Source organism: Streptopelia decaocto, assembly GCF_964273445.1.
Source record: "Streptopelia decaocto genome assembly, chromosome: 3".
Lineage (NCBI taxonomy): Eukaryota > Metazoa > Chordata > Aves > Columbiformes > Columbidae > Streptopelia > Streptopelia decaocto.
The window spans coordinates 114,749,362-114,770,792 of NC_138656.1; the positions used below are offsets into that span (position 1 = coordinate 114,749,362).

The 21,431-nt window shown below is 43.4% G+C and overlaps 1 protein-coding gene across 3 annotated transcripts in view; it reads left to right on the forward strand.

The window, feature by feature from the left end:
• CYP39A1 (cytochrome P450 family 39 subfamily A member 1) overlaps positions 1–21,138 on the forward strand; it is a 27,396-nt gene extending 6,258 nt beyond the window's left edge. For all 3 annotated transcript variants that reach the window (XM_082047899.1, XM_082047900.1, XM_082047898.1), the window contains 11 exons: positions 843–978; positions 2,439–2,613; positions 4,751–4,900; positions 5,736–5,829; positions 7,252–7,350; positions 9,190–9,280; positions 10,981–11,114; positions 11,980–12,075; positions 14,131–14,219; positions 18,297–18,384; positions 19,240–21,138. In XM_082047899.1, coding sequence (XP_081904025.1) covers positions 2,489–2,613; positions 4,751–4,900; positions 5,736–5,829; positions 7,252–7,350; positions 9,190–9,280; positions 10,981–11,114; positions 11,980–12,075; positions 14,131–14,219; positions 18,297–18,384; positions 19,240–19,311 — 1,038 coding nt within the window. In that variant the 5' untranslated portion in view covers positions 843–978; positions 2,439–2,488 and the 3' untranslated portion in view covers positions 19,312–21,138. The remainder of the gene's footprint in view (positions 1–842; positions 979–2,438; positions 2,614–4,750; positions 4,901–5,735; positions 5,830–7,251; positions 7,351–9,189; positions 9,281–10,980; positions 11,115–11,979; positions 12,076–14,130; positions 14,220–18,296; positions 18,385–19,239) is intronic.
• Positions 21,139–21,431: the final 293 nt, after the last annotated feature.

Below are 21,431 nucleotides of genomic sequence, written 5' to 3' on the forward strand. Positions count from 1 at the left end.
AAGAAAGCGTTCTGTCTGGTTTAAAACCAAAAGGTTACTTCTAATAGGTGCCCACTAGCTTTTACATGGTGAGAAACTGGGAATACTTATTCTCTTTCCACTTTTCCTGGGATCTAAGCCATCTTAGTCTCCGTTAATTTGGACTTTCATTCATGCTTGCTGTGCATCCCTCTGCCTTTTTAGCTCAGTATGTCCTGCTGAGATGGCGGGGGCAGAGAAATGCACTGAATTGAAGCTGTGGGCACACATTGGGTTCAGATGTTTGCTGTCCTTTCTCTGCTCCTTTCCTAGCAAAAAGCTTGTTAGCTATTTTGATATTAATGTTTAAACACCTGTACAAGAAAGAAATTGTTGGTATTAGCAGAACCTTTAAACTAGAAAAGAAAAAAACAGAACAAACACCCGAAATATTTAAAAGATGCAGAAGTAGGTCGTTTTTGTTGAAAAAATGTAGATTGAAATAGGTATGATTATGGATTTTTACAACGTGGGCACTTTGCTATGGCAGCCGAGGGATGCAGTAAATAATCCATCACTTGGGTTCTTTAAATCCAGGTAGGTTTGAACTGTAATGTAATTCAAATATATAGTGTTATTGTGGAGAAAGAATCTCTTCTACTCTGCAAGAGGTCAGGCAGGCCCTGGTGATGTTCACTTCTGGTTTGTAAATCTACAAATTTCGGTCTGATTCATGTTCATTTTTGTGCACTGCTGAGCCAAGGTGCATGAGAGCAGGAAGGGCCAGGTCCTCCCTCCTGACCTCTCAGCAGCACTGAAGTCCTGCTGGGGCTCGTGTCAAACATGTTAACAATACAGTAATGTGACATCTTTGTTTGTTCCAGCATGGGCCTGTGTTCACAATATTCGCTTTGGGAAAACGATTCACTTTCGTGACCGAGGAAGAAGGAACTGAAGCATTTTTTACATCTAAAGACTTAAATTTTGAACAGGCGGTACAACAAGCTGTTGAGAATGCAGGTAAATGAGATGTAGCGCTTTTTTTAATGGAAGTCAAATCTAGTTACCCAGGACCATTAAAGCCCAATCCAAAGCCAGTTAGTTTTTTGATCATGCCTTAAATGCTTATCTTAACCCATGACCATTCTACAAAATGAAGGCGAAATGAAATTCCTTCGTGTGGATCCAGCACCGGAAGCCTGCAAAGTGATTTGGATTCAGTCTTAAGGAACCAAAGGTTTCTGAACCAAGGACTGTTCTTACTGATGATAAACATAAGCAGCCCCAGTTTGAGATCAGGTTCTTTTCTGTGGCTGGACACTCAAACTATGTGTACCAGGTTTGGAGCAATAATATGTTGTCCTATCACTTAATTTGAAAATCAGCTTGTAGCAATAATTAGTTGTTACCCTGCAGTACAACAGTCATTAGGAAGGGACAAGGTATATATCCCATCTGCAGAGGTGTGTTGTGTCAGCTTGTGTGCTTATATCCACGTGGAATCATGCAGACAGGAATTCTTTGAGTAGTTTGGCGCTTTTGGATTGTGAAATGAGAGAGAAGCAAGTTGGCAGAGAGATTAAATCGCAGAATCCCTTTGGCTGGAAGGCACCGCTGGTGATCACCGAGTCTAAGCCCCTGCTTGGAGCAATGTCAGTGACAGCAGGTTGCTCAGGGCTGTGTCCAGTTGGGTTCTGAGTATCTCCAAGGATGGAGACTCCAAGGCAACCTGGGGTTCCTGTGTTTGACCCTCCTCACAATAAAAACTTTCCTATGTCATAGTGAAATCTCCTGTGTTCCCATTTGTGCCCATTGCCTCCTGCTCTTGTCCCCATCTTCTTTACTCTCACCACCAGATATTTATCATAGAATCATTTCAATTGGAAGAGACCCTCAGGATCATCGAGTCCAACCATAACCTAACCTAACTCTGGCACTAAACCATGTCCCCAAGAACCTCATCTGAATGCCTTCTAAACCCCTCCAGGGATGGTGACTCCACCACATCCCTGGGCAGCCTGTTCAATGCCTGACAACCCTTATCTGCAGTGAGAAGATCGCCCTGAGCCTTCTCCTCTCCAGGCTGAACAGTCCCAGCTCTCTCAGCCTCTCCTGGTATCACTGAGATGATCTACTGTAGCATGAAGACCCAAACTGTTTTTTCTTGGATTAATTTATTTTCTTGTCAGTCAGTTTTGTGGAGCACATGCTTCTGTACATCCACATGGGAGCTGGAGGGAAGTGTCTGGATTGCTGATTCTGGCACTGAAGCTTCTACCAGTTAGACAGACTGGTAGAAGCAGAGGGCTCACCAAAATCTTTACAGGGTTAGAAGGAAGTTTTCTGGGAATTTCAGTCTAGGGAAATTAGGGTTAAGGCATTTAGAGTCCCAAGTTATGTGTAAAGAATTTTACTCTATCTTTCAGTGAAAATCTACTTCATCTACTTCCCAAAACCTTTCTGTTTCTTTTTGTATTTAGTTTCTGTCCCTGCAGAAGCATTTTACCAGAACCACGGGAACCTCTACAGCATGATGAAAGGAAAAATGGCTCCTTCTAATCTGCACGTGTTCATGGGCACTTTATGTGAGGAACTACATGAGCACATGGCACAGCTGGGCACGGAGGGCATAGGCGACCTCAATGACCTGGTAAGGTAAGGGAGCTTTGCAGCACATCTCTAATGTACAGGTAACCTATATGGGAGCAGAGATGTCACCGTAAAGCTGGTGGAACTCAGGCTCACAAGTCTTAGAAAAGTTGTGTCAGGATACTCATCACCGCTTCACGGTTTCAGGTGGCGCACTGAGTAGACAGGGTTTCACCCAAAGGTGTTTCTCCCAGCACGGGGGAACGTCTGAATTTCCTATTTGGAAGAAAAAAGGAAAAAAAAGACAGACTACAGCATCTTCCAACAAACCCTGTTTCCCAAAAGATGGGATGAAATTTTCACATGTTTAAAGAGAACTTATGAACAGACAAAATGCTTGATCTTCAGCAGGATGAAAACTTTCCTTGCATGTTTTGGGCCAAGCGTAGCCCAAAATTTAAACAAGACTTCTGCAACTGATTTTGCTGCCCAAACTTCATCCTTCATGTGAAAAAAATTGCTTAACTGACAGTTTCATGTGACAAAACCAGAGTTTTTAACTCCTCCTCCTTCCTTATCACCTGGAGTAATCCCTGTATCTTACCAGTCTATCAGGACTACAATTGCCTTTGTCTTGGACATATTTCTAAGATGTCCAGGTTGTCTTTTGCTGACGTTTCCTGCATCATACATCTAAGATACAGCTTTTTACTGCACCTAAACCATAGAGCACCTGTCACTTCAATTACTGCAATTTGGATTACCTGGGAAAAATGGGGGGGAAAAAGGGCTTTGAAACCCCCCAGCCCTCAGTGCCACTGGTCTCTATAATGGGCTGCAAACCCCCCCTCCCATGGTGTTCCCCCACTGTCTTCTGAGAGCAGAATCACATCTGCTTCTAGTCACAGGCTAGATGATAAACTACAGAATCGGTAAGAGGCATCCCCAATAAATCTGTGCTGAGTGTGATCTGTTCTTATGGTTTTGCCAGATAGAAGAATTAGAATGCAGTGACCTGGATAATTGTTATTTAGCTTCCTTGAAACTAAATCTATAATACCAGCAGGTGGCTCCATCTTCCTTATGATCTGTAGAAAAGCAAGAAAGTGAAAGAGCCATGGCCTGAAATCGTGTTTAGCGGTGGCTGGAACCAGCAAAAACTGCATAAGGGTTTCTCAGAGCTCAGGAGCGCAGGTGAAGGGGCCTGGGAAATGAGCTCAGAGTTTGCAGAACAACAGAGGAGCAAATAGGGAAGGAGTGAGACAAAAAGAAAACAGAAAAAAAAGCATTGTTCAGTCCAGCAATGCTGTAGGCACTGAAGGATTTCTCGGGGTGTCTGGTTGTAGAAGGAGATGTACAATGCCCACAAGGTCCACGTGGGCTGACCTGAAATAGAGGGCTGGTTAATGGGGAGAAGGGGACCTCAGTGCCCAGAGCCTTTCTGCTGCTGCTCAAGCAATCAGACATAAACTGAAGTTCAGTCAGACACAGAGGACTAGCCTGAGGTCCATGTGTCTCCCAGCCTCTGCTTAAAATCTGGGAGGAGAGCGTGAGTGAGGCAGGAGCCTTGTGCCAGCCCTTCTGTACTGGTGTGACGCTTGAGTCCTGCACTTCTAGAGCTGGCAATTCAACACGCCAGTCCTGACCTAAAACTGCCACAACAGCTTCCCTACAGTCTCTAAGTCATAGAATCATGGAATCATAGAATCATTTTGGTTGAAAAGACCCTTAAGATCATCAAGTCCAACCATTAACCAAACACTGCCAAGTTCACCTCTAAACCATGTCCCTAAGTACCACATCTATGTGTCTTTTAAACACCTCCAGGGATGGTGACTCCACCATTTCCCTGGGTAGCCTGTTCCACTGCTTCACAACCCTTTTTGTCAAGGAATTTTTCCTAATATCCACCCTAAAACTCCCTTGGTGCAACTTGAGGCCATTTCGTCTTGTCCTGTCGCTTGTTACTTGGGAGATCAACCCCCTCCATGCTACAACCTCCTTTCAGGCAGTTGTAGACAGTGATAAGGTCTCCCCTCAACCTCCTTTTCTCCAGGCTAAACAACCCCAGTTCCCTCAGCTGCTCCCCATCACACTTGTGCTCCAGACCCTTCAACAGCTTCATTGCCCTTCTCTGAACTCACTCCAGCACCTCAAGGTCTTTCATGTCACAAGGGGCCCAAAACGGGTTTTGTCCTTGCAGGCATATCATGTATCCAGCAGTGGTGAACACTTTGTTTGGGAAAGGCATCTGCCCGACAAGTCAGACTGAAATCAAGGAGTTTGAAGAACATTTTCAGAAGTACGATGAGGACTTTGAATATGCTTCTCAGATGCCTGAGTGCTTCCTGAGGTAAGAGAGTGGAGGTGATGCACATGGTATACCCATCATAGGCATTTTGGCTGCTGGGATTTCAGCTGTGAGAGACATTTCCCCAGGAGGGTGATACACCATCTTTATCGATGGTGTGTCTTTGGGTCAGTCAGGCTTTCAGCTAGCTGTTTCAAAAACATTCTGAGCTTCTCTCATGCCTTTTTCTAGCATAAAGCAGAAAGAACCTGAAGTGGGCAGGGTACACCTTGAACCTGGCAGGGAGCAGCAGAACTGGGCAAAGAGCAAAGGCCTGAGCCTAAACATGACCTCCAAGCTGAAGGGGTCCCCAGTGATCCATCTGTCTGCTCTCTCCCACACCTTGGCTGTTTTCCCAGCAAACTGCTCCTGGGTTACACAGCTGCACTGTCACAGAGCTGGCTTTGGGTAGAGGCAACCAAACTCCAAGGAAAGGAGCCCATCAGGGCCATGACAGCACCTTGAGCACCTTAAAACAGTCTTTAGAAAGACCTAAGGACGCTCTGAAAATGTGGCCTTTATTTTCTCAGGGGAGGTCCCAAGATTGAACTAAACTAAAGCCACAACGAAAACTTGTAGGGAAACAGATCTGAAAATCTGGGAGTATTGCAGTCACAGGTCCTGGCTGCAAGGTGAGGCCTGGCCGAGGTGAAGGCCTCAGACGTGCTGTTCCTCATGTCAGTCAACATCACTGTCAGTCAGACTTATGCTTGACTATTCATCAATTGACTGCTGCCCTGGGGCTTTTGGAAAGAAACCAAGGAGTCTTCATGGAAAAGGAAATGTTGGTTTGTGCTGCCTCCGTTAAGTGCTTCTTGTTTGTTGCTTTTCTTTACAGGAACTGGTCTAAATCCAAAAAATGGCTTCTAAAATTATTTGAGAAAGTAGTGTCAGATGCTGAGAGGACCAGCCCTTCAGAGACCACATCCAAGGTAAACATCTGAGGCTATGAAGTAAGATGACTTCATTGTATATCCTGACTGAAGCGATAGAGGGCAAGAATTATTTCAGTACTGGAAGAAATAAGCCAAATATGTCAGCTTTGATAGCTGTACCTTAATTGTCCAGTATTGGTGTCACCTGCAGGACAGACCCTTTGTTATTTAGTTCATTTCCTGCAGTTCTGGGGAATTTTAAGCCAAGGGTTCAGAGCTATGACCCATGGCCAGCCTCTGGTATCGCAGTGGAAAGAGGTGAGAGAAAGACCTCTTTGGTTGTTTCTCTGAGGGCACCGCGCTGTGAAATTTCAAAACCTTCCATGTACTATTTTTAAACCCTGGTGTAGAGTGAGTAGATCCTCCAGCAGCCAGACTAGTAGAAAATAGCAGATTACTGGATTGGAAGCCAAGTACCCTAAATATTGATTGTGTCAGAGCTCTGATAAGTTGTCACCCTGGTTATTCTCCATAAGCTATGGCAGGAATTCTGTCTATACGGTTGACAGATGCGAGGGCAGACTGGCCTGGGAATTTTGATCTACCAAATGATTATAGAACAGATCATTAAACAAAACAGGTTTTATTTAGACTTTAAAAGCTTCACATACCACGATTTCTTTCAGAAAATAAACCAGAATAATGGAAAGAAATGAGGCTGGAGAAGGGCTGGGGGGAGGTAAGAAGGTGCAGGAGGTAGGAGACATGTACTTGGTGTCTTAGATTGGGTGGGAATTCAGAAAAAAGAGCGGTCATTTTTTATTCAAGGTCAGCCTTTTCTCCCCTGAATACTAAACAAGAAGCTTTGCCTTGAATGCATGGTTGCCCTGTATTTAAACAGATACTATAAACAAAAGCTGATGTTAGAACATTACACAGTTGCTATAGTTTCAAAGAATATCAAGCCATTGAAGTCACTGGGTAGGTCACTAACAAAGCACCTGGAACTAGATCCGTCAGACCGTCTCTTCATAACAAGCACCTTTTTGGCAGGAACAGAGAGAACATTTTCTTCATCTGTTCAACTTGCTCAGTCCTATTTTCAGGTTCTTTGGAGAAGCAAAGCAGGAATTTCAAAAGAATAGAGATTTCCTTTTTCTCTCTTCCACATACAAGGGACAATGGGGAGTGGAGGAACCAAATCCTCCCCAAACCTGAAGAAAGTGGAGGGCAGGGTGAGTGTTCAGTAGGGATTCACATGGTGTGTTGACTTCTTCTGGCCCTCTGCCTGCGAGTGAGTCTCACTTTCTCTTGACCACTGTCACCTCTTCTTCGTCACTACCAAAAAAACGTAACTAACATTAGTTCTCTTTGATAAACTAGTCTTATATTATATTCTTGAATTCTAGTAAGCCCTACCCTAAACTAGATTATAATATTTCTTTGGCAATACGCATTCTTATATTTTATTTATAACAGACACTACTGCAACATCTCCTGGATTGCTTGCAAGAAAAACATCTGGCTCCCAGTTACGGTCTCCTAATGCTCTGGGCTTCCCAAGCAAATGCTGTCCCCGTAAGTATGTCAGCTGGAGAAACACCTTCTCTCTGTCCTGTCCAAAAGCCTGTATTTGGGAAGCAAAGGCTTTGAACCAGAGGTCACACATGCTGTGTGTGTCCCGAAGAAGGGATTATCACTCCCACATGCATCTCTACAAATATACCCAGGCTGCAGTGTCACAGATCAATGACAAGAAAAGCTCTGCGTGTACTTTTCCTAAATTATTATGTCCCCTATCATAACATTTGGGCAACATATGTCTCGTAGCTATTAGGATCACAGTCTTAAGCTGTGAAGAGCATTTAACTCTGTTTTAAATAGCCTGGCGTTATCAAAAGTGTAATATAGAGTCACTTCATCTGTGTCGAAATCCTGGAGTGAATTTGGCTCTTTTGCTTTGGGGGATCTGCTGGACAAATAGCAATGTTGCTTCAGAGGGAGAAAAGCAACAGTTTGATTCTCCTGCCACTTAAGTTTTGTCTCTGTTAGAAATGGATTTGACAGATTAATGATCCAGATACATGTACGCTAACGAGCCCAATATATCTACCACAGCTCAGGCCGACCAAAGACATTTATAGGAATTTCTCAGATGAGAAATCCATAGCAGCAACAACATCCTTTATTTACCATGACTACTAAGCTCGTTCCAGCACAGTTATGTCCATTACAGATGTGATTTAGAAAAAAAATGATGGTGAGTTATTTTTATATGTACTCCTAATGGATATATCTATGATTTTTGTAGACTGGTTATTAGTACAATTTACCCTAAAGGAATTTAATCAATTTTAGTGAGATTTCTTTGAGTTTACATGTTGGTCTAAGTGAGAGGCACAGCCTGCCGTCTGTTACAGGATAACTGACATTCCTTCCACAACACTATCATTACTTACTCCTGTAATATTCCGCTGTAAATAGACATACGGATATTTCGTTGTTTCTCAGAATAGTCACAACCACCGTTCTGGTGACTAAAATGACAAAAAAAGGCCTTTTACCTTCCAAGGGGATTTTTTACAAGCGCGTTAAACCCTTTTATCCGAAACAATTCAGTTTTCCCTCCTCAACCCCTGGAGCAAAACCCCAGTGTCCAAGCACTGTACAAGAAAACCAAGCTACCAGATTTGTTTTGCCGGAGGAGGGCGGCATCCACGGGGGGCTGTTTGGGAAATACCAGTGCAGTTCTCATCCCTCAGCAGCACAGATGGCCCGCGACCAGATCTGCGTGCGGACGGCGTCTCCCGCCAGCTCAGCAGGGGGACAGAGACTCCTGGCAGCGCCGCGAGTCCTTCTGCTTTCATCCCGCTTAAGAGGATTTGCTCCTTTCCTAAATTTCTTGATTTTCAACTTCATTGCATAATCAGTTAGCAAATTATTTCTAAAGGGGATCTACTATCGCTTGTTTTGTTGTTAATTTAAAGTTTTCTTGCCCATTTTAGTGTGACTCATGGGGATAATGCCCTACAAAACATTTAACCTCATTTCTGCTAATGTCGGTAGGAATTTACCATTTAACTTTTTTTCCATTCATGCAGCTGAATCTAATCACACACAATGATTTAGTAATTCATCTTAACACCTAGTTATGTGAAATTAAAGAAAGGATTCTCTGTTTCAAAGCCAAACCTGTGTAATGTTCACTGAATATAAGTACACAGCAGACCACTAAACCTAATCTCCCAGGATCTGCATCCTTGGATGTGGATTTACCCAGGAAACACAACTCCCTGTGCATCACAACTGCAACAGGCACATCCAAAAAAATGTTTTCACCTGCCTTTGTGATTTGCTACAAAGATACTGTAATTCTGTTCCATATTCCTGAGTTAAAGTACTTTCATCTCTGTTTAGATTGCGTTCTGGACCCTTGTTTTCATACTCTCTCATCCTTCCATTTACAAGAAAATCATGGAAGACCTGGCTTCTGTTTTTGGCAAAGCAGGTAATAAGTCAGATCGTGTCCTTCTGGAACCTGGAAATGATTTATTTGGTGTTGGCCCAGCACATTGTCAATAAGCAATGGCTGGGAATAATCACAGAATCATAGAATCATTTCAGTTGGAAGTGACCCTCAGGATCATTGTGTCCAACCATAACCCAACTCTGGCACTAAACCATGTCCCTAAGAACCTCATCTACATGTCTTTTAAATCCCTCCAGGGGTGGTGACTCCACCACATCCCTGGGCAGCCTGTTCCAATGCCTGACAACCCTTTCTGTGAAAAAATGTTTCCTAATATCCAATCTGAACCTCCCCTGGTGCAACTTGAGGCCATTTCCTCTCATCCTATCACTTGCTACTTGGGAGAAGAGACCAACCCCCTCCATGCTACAACCTCCTTTCAAGCAGTTGTAGACAGTGATAAGGTCTCCCCTCAGCCTCCTGTTCTCCAGGCTGAACAGCCCCAGGTCCCTCAACTGCTCCCCATCACACTTGTGCTCCAGACCCCTCACCAGCTTCATTGCCCCCTCTGCACTCCCTGCTGAGGATACTACTGATAACAGAGTCCATCTCCAAGTTTGTTACTCAGTATATGCTCAAGACATATTTTTAAGCAAAACCACTTTTGATGTTAGCAAAAGAAGACAGAAAAGGTGGAAGATAGAAAAAGAACTATATGTGTTTGTCGCTTCATTCCACACCTACCATTTAGACCTAGCTTTGTATTAGCCAGTCTTGGGCTTTGTCCATTCATCTATTGTAGCGTCACATTAGGTCTTTCCGTTCAGCTGCTTTTTATGGTGAGACCCTGGCCCAGGTTGCCCAGAGAGGTGGTGGATGCCCCATCCCTGGAGACATCCCAGGCCAGGCTGGACGGGGCTCTGAGCAACCTGATCTGGGTGAAGATGTCCCTGCTCATGGCAGGGGTGGCACTGGATGAGCTTTGAAGGTCCCTTCCAACCCAAATTATTCTATGATTTTAGGATTCTATGGTCCTATTATTCTATGGCGTGTTGTCACCAGAGTTACAGCTATTCTGTGGGGGGAAACAATAAAAAAGGTCAGGAGCTGCTTTGTTTTCTCTCATTTGAGGCCAATTCATCCTGCATGATTCACCCCCACATGGCTGATCTCTTTTCCTCAAAAGCAGTCACTTACTGGCAGCAGTCATTCGTATGTACAGTCCCCTGAACAATGCTTAGACTTTCTCGGAAGACTCTTAGTTGACATGGGCCAAAACCCCCTCAAGAAACATGCCAATAATTAACCCATAAGGATAATCAAGAGCAACTTCTTAAGCCTTTCTCCTGGCCCTGTTTTATTTGCTGGTGTCAGCAGAGCCCAAGAGCTCAGCCAGGGCTGCTTGTCTTGGTGCTCACGGTTCCTGAGATTTGCACGCTGTGTCCTACCAAAGTACCAAAATAGTCCCGGGGCTCCTGACTTCCTAAATGACCTTTGTTGGCCTCTTCTGGCCAGTGCCATATCTACACCAACCTTGGAGTTATTAAATATCTACAACGGCTTTTCTTAAGGTGCACTGATTTTGGTCCATTTATTTGCTTTGAAATATAAAGAAAATTTCTGGGTGCAAACAAGGTGTTAAAATCTTGAGGTATTCCATCAGAAGGTCTAAAGCAAGACACGTCAGTGTGTATCAAAACAGGTATGAAGTCTAATTTTTACACAGAGTCTTCTTTCAGGTAAAGGTAAAATAGAAGTCACTGAAGAGGACCTTAAGAAGCTCCCTTTTATTAAATGGTGCGCTTTGGAAGCCATACGGCTGAGGTCTCCAGGTGCAATCACCAAGAAAGTAGTAAATCCAATAAAAATTCAGGTGAGTTTTGTTGGATTTTGGTTTTACCCAAACTGCTGCTGTGTGATTTGTCTAGAAAGTGGCCTCCCAGAAGATCTGGATAAAATTAACAGAGATATTCCACAATGTCACATATATATTCTGTTTCGGTTTAGCAGTTTTATTCATCATCATTAATTTAACCATCACTAATTTAAGAGTGGTTTTGCTTCTCTTGTTCTCAGTCTTACCTTCAATTTTGAATTTATTTTAGATGGAATTGAATTGAACGGGAAACGCTGTGCTTATAGTATATGAAATAGTAAACAGACACTACAAATATAGTAGAAGGGGCTACAGTTTAGTAACTGATAAAACTGATTTTCTGTTTGCCCTCTATATTGCCATTCATAAGGGGAGTGCCAGTGTTCGGGAGTCTAACAAATAAATATCTGGGAGAAAAACATTCTCTTAAGCAATCAGCACTCATACCTATTTAAGAAATTACTGAAATCCCATAAAGGTCTACTGTCATGTAAGTTTTTATATGAATTTATTTGCATTTTGAAGGCAGCCTTTAACAAAAGATTTAGCAAAAAAACACCAGTTCACATGATACATCAAGAAGCAGGAAATACAGAAGTAATATTTCTATTATTTCTATACATGAAAAAACAAATTAGAACAAAAATAGTCTTTCCACATTCTCCACTGTTTAGCTCTTACTTTAAAAATAAGGGCAACAGCAAGAAGAAGCTTCAAACGTCATACGCCCACCATGGCTTCACCAGCCTCACCTGCCCTCTGTTAGGACCTTCTGCTGAAGGAACAGATGTATTTAGGAGGGACTGGTTTGTGAGTTGAACCCCTGATCTTCCCTTTCCTTAGAGCTTTCTCTCCTTTTCAGAATTTCACCGTCCCTGCAGGTGACATGCTGATGTTGTCGCCATATTGGTTGCACAGGAATCCCAAATATTTTCCTGACCCAGAGATGTTCAAACCTGTAAGTTGTGACTCTTACTGGGGGTATTTTGCTGTCTTTTCTCCACTTATTTCACCACAAAAGCATAAAGACAAATGGGCTTTTAAGTTGGTTATTCGCTATCATCTGGAGGGTGGCCTTGTGTGCACAAAAAGGAGCAGCCTGTAGATAAGCCAGACTTTAAAGTTCAGTTACATATTCCAGATAATATGGTACTAATTTATATCCCTTTGATCTTAATTCAAACCCCATGATGGAAAGACCTCCCTGACTTCACCGTTGAACCCACCTCCAAATATTCTCCTCTCCCTGGCAGCTGCCTGTACAGCTCATTTCCACGTAGTTCCCCAGGTTCCGTGGTCTTTCCAGTGGGATAATTGCTGGTAGGTATTAGCTCCGCTAATTCAGCAGCTCATCTAGAGTTTCTTGGTTATTATTCCACTCCAGGTGGCCGTGTGGGCAGGTGTGTAACTGCTCTTTTTAGCACCATCCGCTGTAGAACCATTCGTCTTTTTTTACAGAAATACATCAAGCAGTAATTTAAACAAAACTTCTAGCAAACTCTTCACCAGTTTGAAATCCCTCATAACAATTCCTGCCTGTTTGAAATCCTCAACAGAAAGCTTGATGCAGCAGCTTATTTCTTCAGTAGCTTTTTTGTTAAAAAGCAAGCTTTTTTAAGAAACTCACCCTTTTTTCCATGAGGAATAGGGGACTGCCACTTGGACACTGCTATTCCAAATGATGTTGCCTTGCTTCATCACCACTGAGGTTTTTTTTCTTGCTTTTATTGGATTTTGATGCTGACAGATTTCTTCTTCAGAAAGCTCTAAACAGCCCCAGCTGAACAAAAAAACATCCAAAATAAACAAACACAAGATTACATCTTCTCTGATACAGCTTCGTCGGAGGAGTTCACCACCACAAACTTGACAGGCTGTTACTTGAAGGCCTTGGTAGAGCTGCAGTGAGTTTCTGGAGGCTGGTACAGTTTGTCACCCACCATTTGAGAGATTTACTTCTGTCATTGTCACCCACCCAAACTTTAGCCCATATTGCCTTGTTCCCTGTGTTGTTCCTTTTCTCTTAAAGCAACTCAGGATGGAGCAAGGAGCTCTGTGGGTACACACAGCCTGTTTGTGTTGAGTTCATTTTCTCACACTCTGGCTTGCACCTGAGAATGAGGCTGTGCAGTCCTTGTGTTCCTCTGGTGTGACAGCTGATACAGAACCACAGAATCACAGAACAGTTGGGGTTGGAAGGGACCTCTGGAGATCACCCAGTCCAACCCACCTTCTAAAGCAGGGTCACCAGAGCAGATCGCACAGGAATGTGTCCAGGTGGGTTTGAATGTCTCCAGAGAAGGAGACTCCACAACCTCTCTGGGCAGCCTGTTCCAGGGCTCTGGCACCTCAAAGGAAAGAAGTTTCTCCTCATGTTCAGATGGAATCTCCTGTGTTTCAGTCTGTGCCCGTTGCCCCTCATCCTGTCATTGGGCACCACTGAACAGAGTCTGGTCCATCCTCCTGACACCCACCTTGAGATATTTATAAACATTGATGAGATCCCCAAACACCTTGTGTTTGTGCACAGCATCTTAGAAATGGTTTGTGTGCAAGATGCACATGAGCCATTTGAGTGCTGTGATACAATGTTATGGCTGACAGAAGGTTCCAGTTGAACATTTGCTTTGAATATATTTTAATATATATATATATATATATTGCATATATTTAAAAGGAGAAAGTCACACTTTAATAGGTATTTCAACAGCTTGAGATGCTGGATTTAGAAAAATGGGGAGGATAGGAAGAACGCTTGAAGGGTGATTTTGAAAACCACTCCAGCACTTTGAGCCGCCTAAGTATGTTTCCAATGGCACCCTCATTTCTTTCCCTGAGTCGCTGCTGACTTTTGAATCCAGACTTTTAATACTAACAGGTTGAATGCAAAAAAATGGCATTAATGCAACTTTGTATTGAGGATTAGCTGTCCAAGGTCATTTTTAGCTTGCAGAAATAAAGTTAAGCTTTATTTATACAAGGCCGATTTGGAAAAAAATGTTTCTTCCCACAGGATCGTTGGAAAGAGGCAAATTTAGAGAAGAATGTTTTCTTGGACAGCTTTGTGGCATTCGGAGGAGGGAAGCATCAGTGTCCAGGAAGGTCAGTGAAACAGCTGGGGTTTATTTATTCCCAAATCCTGCAGAGAACAACTCTCTTGAACTGGGCTCCTCTTACACTTGGAGAGAAAGTGTTTTCATTGCTTTGCTCTTTGTTGGTCCCTTAATATTCAGTATTATCAGGACCTTGTTTAAACTGACTTGGAGGTGGTTTCATTCCTGGAAAAGACAGGTTAAGTCACGATGTAAAAACAGAATCTGAGACTAGTGTATCAAAGGATATCCCCAGGGAGGAAGGTCAGCCCAGCTCTGCTGCTTCTGAGGTGTCTTTTCATCAAGGGAGAGTTGTTCCGCTTAGGAAAAACGCCAATTTGCAGACATTTAGGTTGCCGTAAACAAGTACTAAACTAACCTAAAGAACATTTCTCTAGTCCGAGACTCTCTTTCCATCCTCTGTGATGCCACTGGCATCTTTGCTGATCCTCAAATGTCTTAACTGGCTCCACTCTGTTTGAATCTTGTCTTTGCATTAAGGCCCACGCAGTTGTACAGTGGCTTAAATTGCAGATCCTGTCTCTTTCCACTCCTCCAGCAATGCCAGCCTTGATGCTTCCTGCATTCCTTCTGCTGTTTTCTCTGCTCTCCCTCTTCCTGGAGCAAGTCCCAGGGAGCCAGCTGCTCCTCCTTTCTGTGTTCAAACAGCTCCCTGCTCAATTCTCTGCCTTCAAAACCTGGTGTCCTCTAAGAAGCAAGTAACCAAGAACCCTTAAAATGAGTCCATTTAACTCAAGAGTCCCATGTGGAGCAGGGAACCTAGAGGGTGTTGCAGAGGATCTGCCTTCTTGAACGTGCAGCCTACAGCAGGCTGGACGTGAGTGTCAGACAAACGTTGTGAAGGCATTAAAGACATAAACAAAATGAATAAAAGTGCCTTCACCATTGAGGTTTGCCAGAGGAACGTGCTCACTCGCTGCCGTGCCTCCGTGGCTCGTACTGTATTCCTGCGCTAAATGTGAGCGCAGCCCCGTTCCCAGCGAGGTTGACAGCAGAATTCACAAGAGGCATCTGAAAGTACAGGACAAGCTGCAAAACAATGTTTCTGAAAGCTGCTGGTTTATATATACTGACCTATTTCTTTGTTCAGGCTGTTCTGTGGACTCTGATAATATCTTAAGTTTGTGGTTAGAAAGAAAATGATAACATTTCTACATAGAAAACAGATGGAAAATCTTTCATGCTGACTGACAAAAAGTCCTTTCAAACATTTTGGCAGTCCACATAACACACGCCTTCATGCTTTTCAGCAATAACTCCAAAAGTATAACGTGGTGGTCTTCGAAGAAATTAAATCAAGGGGTGTATCTAGATCCCAGGTTGTAGATTTCCTTGGTATGACTGAATGAAGCAATGACATTTCAAGTTTAATTCAAGTTTTAGTTCAGTACTGGGATTTATAAATGAAATGTATTAAACATTTAATGTCTCTGTTGCAAAGATTCATTGTGAAATTAAAAGCTAATTTAATCAAACTCAAAGCTAGAAAATAACTTACCAAATATTCTAGCAAACTGACATGGGAAGAGCTCCCATAAAGCCATTTCTGTGCCATCTTTTTTAACCCAAAGGAAGAATTTTATAGTGGTGAAGCTACTTTTGTCTAAGCAGGTGACTAGTGCCTGTGTGACTGTGCTGACCTTGCACGGCTCCATGTGTTGGCTCTGGTTTTATGGTGACATTGTAAACCCTGCAGCACAACGACCATGATTTCAGTCTCAAACTGCATTTGCTGCAGAACCTCAATCCACAGCTGGGCTCCTGGGTTCCAGCATGACAGGCTGCCCAGGGAAGTGGTTGTGTCACAGAATCATAGAATCATTTTGGTCATTTTGGTTGGAAAAGACCTTTAAGACTGTCAAGTCCAACCATTAACCTAACACTGCCAAGTCCACCACTAAACTCCCTAAGAACCCCATCTCTGTGTCTTTTAAACATCTCCAAGGATGGTGACTCCACCACTTCCCTGGGCAGCCTGTTCCAATGCCTGACAACCCTTTCTGTGAATAAATGTTTCCTAATATGCAACCTAATCTTCCCCTAATGCAACTTGAGGCTGTTTCCTCTCATCCTATCACTTGTTACTTGGGAGAAGAGACCAACCCCCTCCATGCTACAGCCTCCTTTCAGGCAGTTGCAGACAGTGATAAGGTCTCCCCTCAGCCTCCTTTTCTCCAGGCCGAACACCCCAATTCCCTCAACTGCTCCTCATCACACTTGTACTGCAGACCCCTCACCAGCTTAATTGCCCTTCTCTGAACTCTCTCCAGCACCTCAAGGTCTTACCTGTAGCGAGGAGCCCAAAACAGACCCAGGATTCGAGGTGCAGCCTCACCAGTGCCAAGTACAGTGGCACAATCACTTCTCTAGTCCTGCTGGCCACACTATTCCTGACACAAGCCAGGATGCTGTTGGCATTTTTGGCCACCTGAGCACACGCGGGCTCATGTTCAGCTGCTGTCAGTCAACACCCCCAGGTCCCTCTCTGCCAGGCAGCTTTCCAGCCACTCTTCCCCAAGCCTGTAGCTCTGCCTGGGGTTGTTGTGACTCAAGTGCAGGACCCGGCACTTGTACTTGTTAAACCTCCCATAATTGGCCTCAGCTCATAGTTCCAGCAAGTCCAAACACATCCCTGCCAAAACAGGAGGATGACTCAGAGGCAGGACCTTAAGCACCAGGAGCCCAGGACCACGCTGTGCAAGCAGTGCAGTGGCTATAAGAAGCCCACCTTTGTATGGTGATGCCGGCATGGCATTTGCATGAGTAAGTCCTGCCTAACCTGAGCTAGACATGAGGAAGAAATTTTTTTACACTGAGGGTAGGGAAACACTGGCCCAGGTTTCCCAGAGAGGTGGTGGATGCTCCATCCCTGGAGACATCCCAGGCCAGGCTGGACGGGGCTCTGAGCAACCCGATCTGGGTGAAGATGTCCCTGCTCATGGCAGGGGTTGGACTGGATGAGCTTTGAAGGTCCCTTCCAGCCCAAACTGTTCTATGATTCTGTGAGTTAATTTCCATTGAAATATCTCTGCACTGCATTCCCCCAAGCTCAAGGTAATTCCAATGTGAAATCACAGAGATAATTTGGGTCTGAAGCTACGCCAAAACAAACGAGCATCCTCTCACTGGGGAGCAGAGGGCGGCTCAGCGCACAGATCAGGATGGCTCTGCAGGAGCGAGCTTGGGTCTCATGGGACTTATTAGCTGCTTCTTCACACCTGCCAGGACAAATCCAGCTGACGCCATGTGCAGTCATGTGGCCTTCTCCCCAGGGAACTCACCACTAGCCAAGTTTTCCAGCATCTCTCAGATAATGGAAAATAAACTGTGTAGAAGAGCAAGGTAGTATTACTATTTTAACTAAATATTTAAGACTTAAGTCTAAATTCTTCAAGTGAGTGATCCCGTGACCCATAGGTACATGCTAGCGCCTGTAACTCAGAAAGCTCTTGTACATATCAACAGAAAAAAATAATGGTGTGGAGGAGTTCACCTGCAGTTATTGGAAATCTTCTCCAGATGACTAAAAAAGACCTTTCTTGAGAGCGTTACAGAAAAAAATCGTGCCCTTGGGTCTCACTCTGCATTCTAATGCTGACGCATTAAATACTAACTCCCGCTGCCACAGCTACTCTGATGTCATCAGGCTCCCAGCTGCATTGTATAACTTTATATAGCACAATTAGTCATATAGCCTTTTCTATATTTGACTGTCTGCTCACTCCTATGAAGTTATTTCAAGTCAGCAAGCGTTAGAAGAACATAAATGTTTACACAGTGGAAAAACCCATAATGATAAGAGGCTGTTTTAAAATTAGGGTGTCAGAGGGAGACTGTCAGTCTGAAGTTTCACCGGAAAGAAGGGGCAGCCGCTACATTCATGTTCTTCGCCGTGGAACGAAGCTGAACAAAGCCACAGCATATTTTCCTACTGAAGATAAACTTTCAGGGAGAACTAAAGTGTTGGAATATAAAATGTGTCAAAGGCACCCTGTGCCTTATCTGATGATAACGCACGTGTGATGGTCAGGCTGGATGGCTGAGGTTTTCCTCCCTTTCCTTGCAGGTGGTTTGCCATCATGGAAATCCAGTTGGTTGTTGTGCTGTTCCTGTACAAATACCAATTTGTCCTTTTGGATGCAGTACCAAAGGAGGTAAAAAATCCATACATTTATATAGCATTCCACATCTTTCTAGCCTTCATTCATCATGCTTAGCTGAACAACCATGCTCAGCTGTGGTTATGGATAATGAAGCAAAATTTTGAGAGTGTTAATAAAATGTGTAACGAGTAACTCAATCTTTGTTTTAACTCAGACAACCCAGAGTAACTCCAGCAATGTCAGTGGGGCTGCACTGTCTGTACAAGAAAGCACTTGCAGGAGTATTTTGTCTTATAATTGCCTAAACATTACAAAAGATTTTATAATTGCTTTCTACCACTCAGAAGAACAATGAATATGGAACTGGAATATTAATACTTAAAGATATGAAATCAGATGCAGCATTCACAGTGCTATTCCACTATATATTCAGTGGTGGAAATTATCAGGGTGAGATGTAGGAGCAACACAGAAAGATTTTCCCATTAAGGGAGAGTGGTGTAATCTCCACTTTCAGCAGTGATTTCCTTTTCCATTTGCACTGTGTCCTTTCCATTTTCAAAAAGTCATTGTTCCTCACAAACATGGACTGTTGTGAAATCAGCGTGTCTGCCTGTCACAACCTCAACATGACACACATGCCCTGGAGCTAAACCACCAAGGAGAAGAGGGAAGAGTTGCGAGTAGCACAGGCTTTGCTTGATTGCCCTTTAGACTGGAAGTTAGAAGCTGGGAGAACTTAATTCCCCTGCTCTGCTTGAAGAAGGTGAGATGTTGATCTCAAGTAGTGGTAGGAAGTCCACCAAAGACCAAAGCTCCAAGAAAATGTTTATATCTTAATATTAAAGCACAATGATAATTCCATTACTAAATTAAGTGTTTCTACTTACTTTCTTCGTTTTACAGAGCCCTTTACATTTGGTGGGGACACAGCAACCCATGGCACCATTCCGGGTCCAGTATAAATGCCGGGATTGAAAGCTGCCCAGCATTAACTTACCTTCCTTTGCCAGACACCCTGGGATGGATGGACCACTGAGCTGCTTCCCTACCTACACCTTCAAATAGAATCATAGAATCGTTTTGGTTAGAAGTGACCCTTAAGATCATCGAGTCCAACCGTAACCGAACTCTGGCACTAAACCACGTCCCTAAGAAACTCATCTACGCGTCTTTTAAACCCTCCAGGGATGGTGACTCCACCACTTCCCTGGGCAGCCTGTTCCAATGTCTGACAACCCTTTCTGTGAAGAAATGTTTCCTAATATCCAATCTGAACCTTCCCTGGTGCAACTTGAGGCTGTTTCCTCTCATCCTATCACTTGCTACTTGGGAGAAGAGACAAACCCCCTCCATGCTACAACCTCCTTTCAGGTAGTTGTAGACAGTGATAAGGTCTCCCCTCAGCCTCCTGTTCTCCAGGCTGAACAGCCCCAGTTCCCTCAACTGCTCCTCATCAGACTTGTGCTCCAGACCGGCATTGTCACCCTCCTCTGAACTCTGCCCAGCACCTCCAGACAGGTTCTTAGCAGTTCTTAATTTCACCTTTAAACGCTGTACACTCTCTGTGTTGTGGTTTGCCATACCAGTGTAGTTGTACCTGTGCTCCTCACCTGATTGCCTGCCTCCTTATATTTAAGAATCCTGGTGATTTGTCAGCCAAATTCTTCAAAGACTTTGCAAATCCAATATACTAAACTCACCAAACATACGTTCAGGACAAAAAGCTGCTACGTTTGGAAATCCTGCATGGAAATTGTGTGAGAAGCAGTGGGAAAGCAGATCCCTTGGCCCAGGTCACTGCGTCCTGCGGGTCTCTTCTTCAAACCAAAGCCAAAGTGGTGCCTGGTGGTAAGAAATCTGCTCGGTCACTCCATAGGCTCCCTCGTGCTGGTGTGTGCAAAACATGTGACGGTGCTGAGCAGAGGCCTCCGGATCAGACCGCAGTCACGATAAACAAGCATCACCCGTGTATCACAGCCTGGGTCGGTAGGTGAAGATCTGGCCTGCCCTGCCTACAACCAGTGCATCTTTTTTGCAAATAAAATGCTTTTGTAAAGGAAAAATGTCAAGCATGGGAAACACTGGGGTCTTGTTCCACTGGAGCACCAAAAAATCCTGCTGAGCTTTATCTGCTCTGCAGGATTCAGAATTGGCCCTTGCATGAATATGCGATGAAAGTTTGATTGTGATGTTTGGCTACTAATGAAAAGCGACTGCGAGAGAAGCTATTGCTATTTATTAGACTACTTGTCTGATATCTAGAACATTGTCCCCTTTAACATGACTGACATAGAACAAATTGCACAAATCTAAAAATATTAAATCCTATAAAGAATACCTAGTAAAAGTTGTTCAAAGAAGCTGTTGAATAAGTTCAGATACCAACACTTTAACTGCTGTCAGATTTCATAAACGATAATACTTGGCATGTATTTTTAGTCTTTTAAGTAGAGATTATTCATCATTTTAGAAGCATTTGCAAAAAACACAAATGGACTTTCAACAACAGTAAAAACCATGAGAATAACATCCATCGGAAAATAACCCGTTGTATAATTCGTTAGATGGTTGGCTTACCTCAGTTATGGATGCAACAATTTTACAAACTTCAGCGATTTATGTGGCTGGAAAATGATTCATACAAGTTTCTAATTTAGCTCTTCATGGTCAGTTCTGCAGAAGTTGCACTCTTACTGCTGTTTCAGAGTATCTTCCATAACGAAAAACTATTCCTTTGATTTTTATGTGTGGTCATTACCCAGAAGTCTAAATTTTACAATTTGGAAATGCCCACAGTATCCATTCAGGTATCTGGTAGTTTTGTATATATATATATATAGGTATATGTATATATATATATTTTTTTTCCTCCCAATGTGCATTTACTTATATTTTTCTGTTTAATTCATTTTGGGGTTGGGTAGGTTTTTTTGGTGTGTGTGTGGTTTTGTTTTGATTTTTTTTTCCAAGTGAGGTAACTCAAAAAAGCAAAATTCTGTAACTAAACCTAACTAAAAAGGTCCCTAAAGGGAAGTATAACCTGAAGGTCAGCATCAGTTTGGTTAGTATGAATAAAAGATATCTGAAGCCACCTG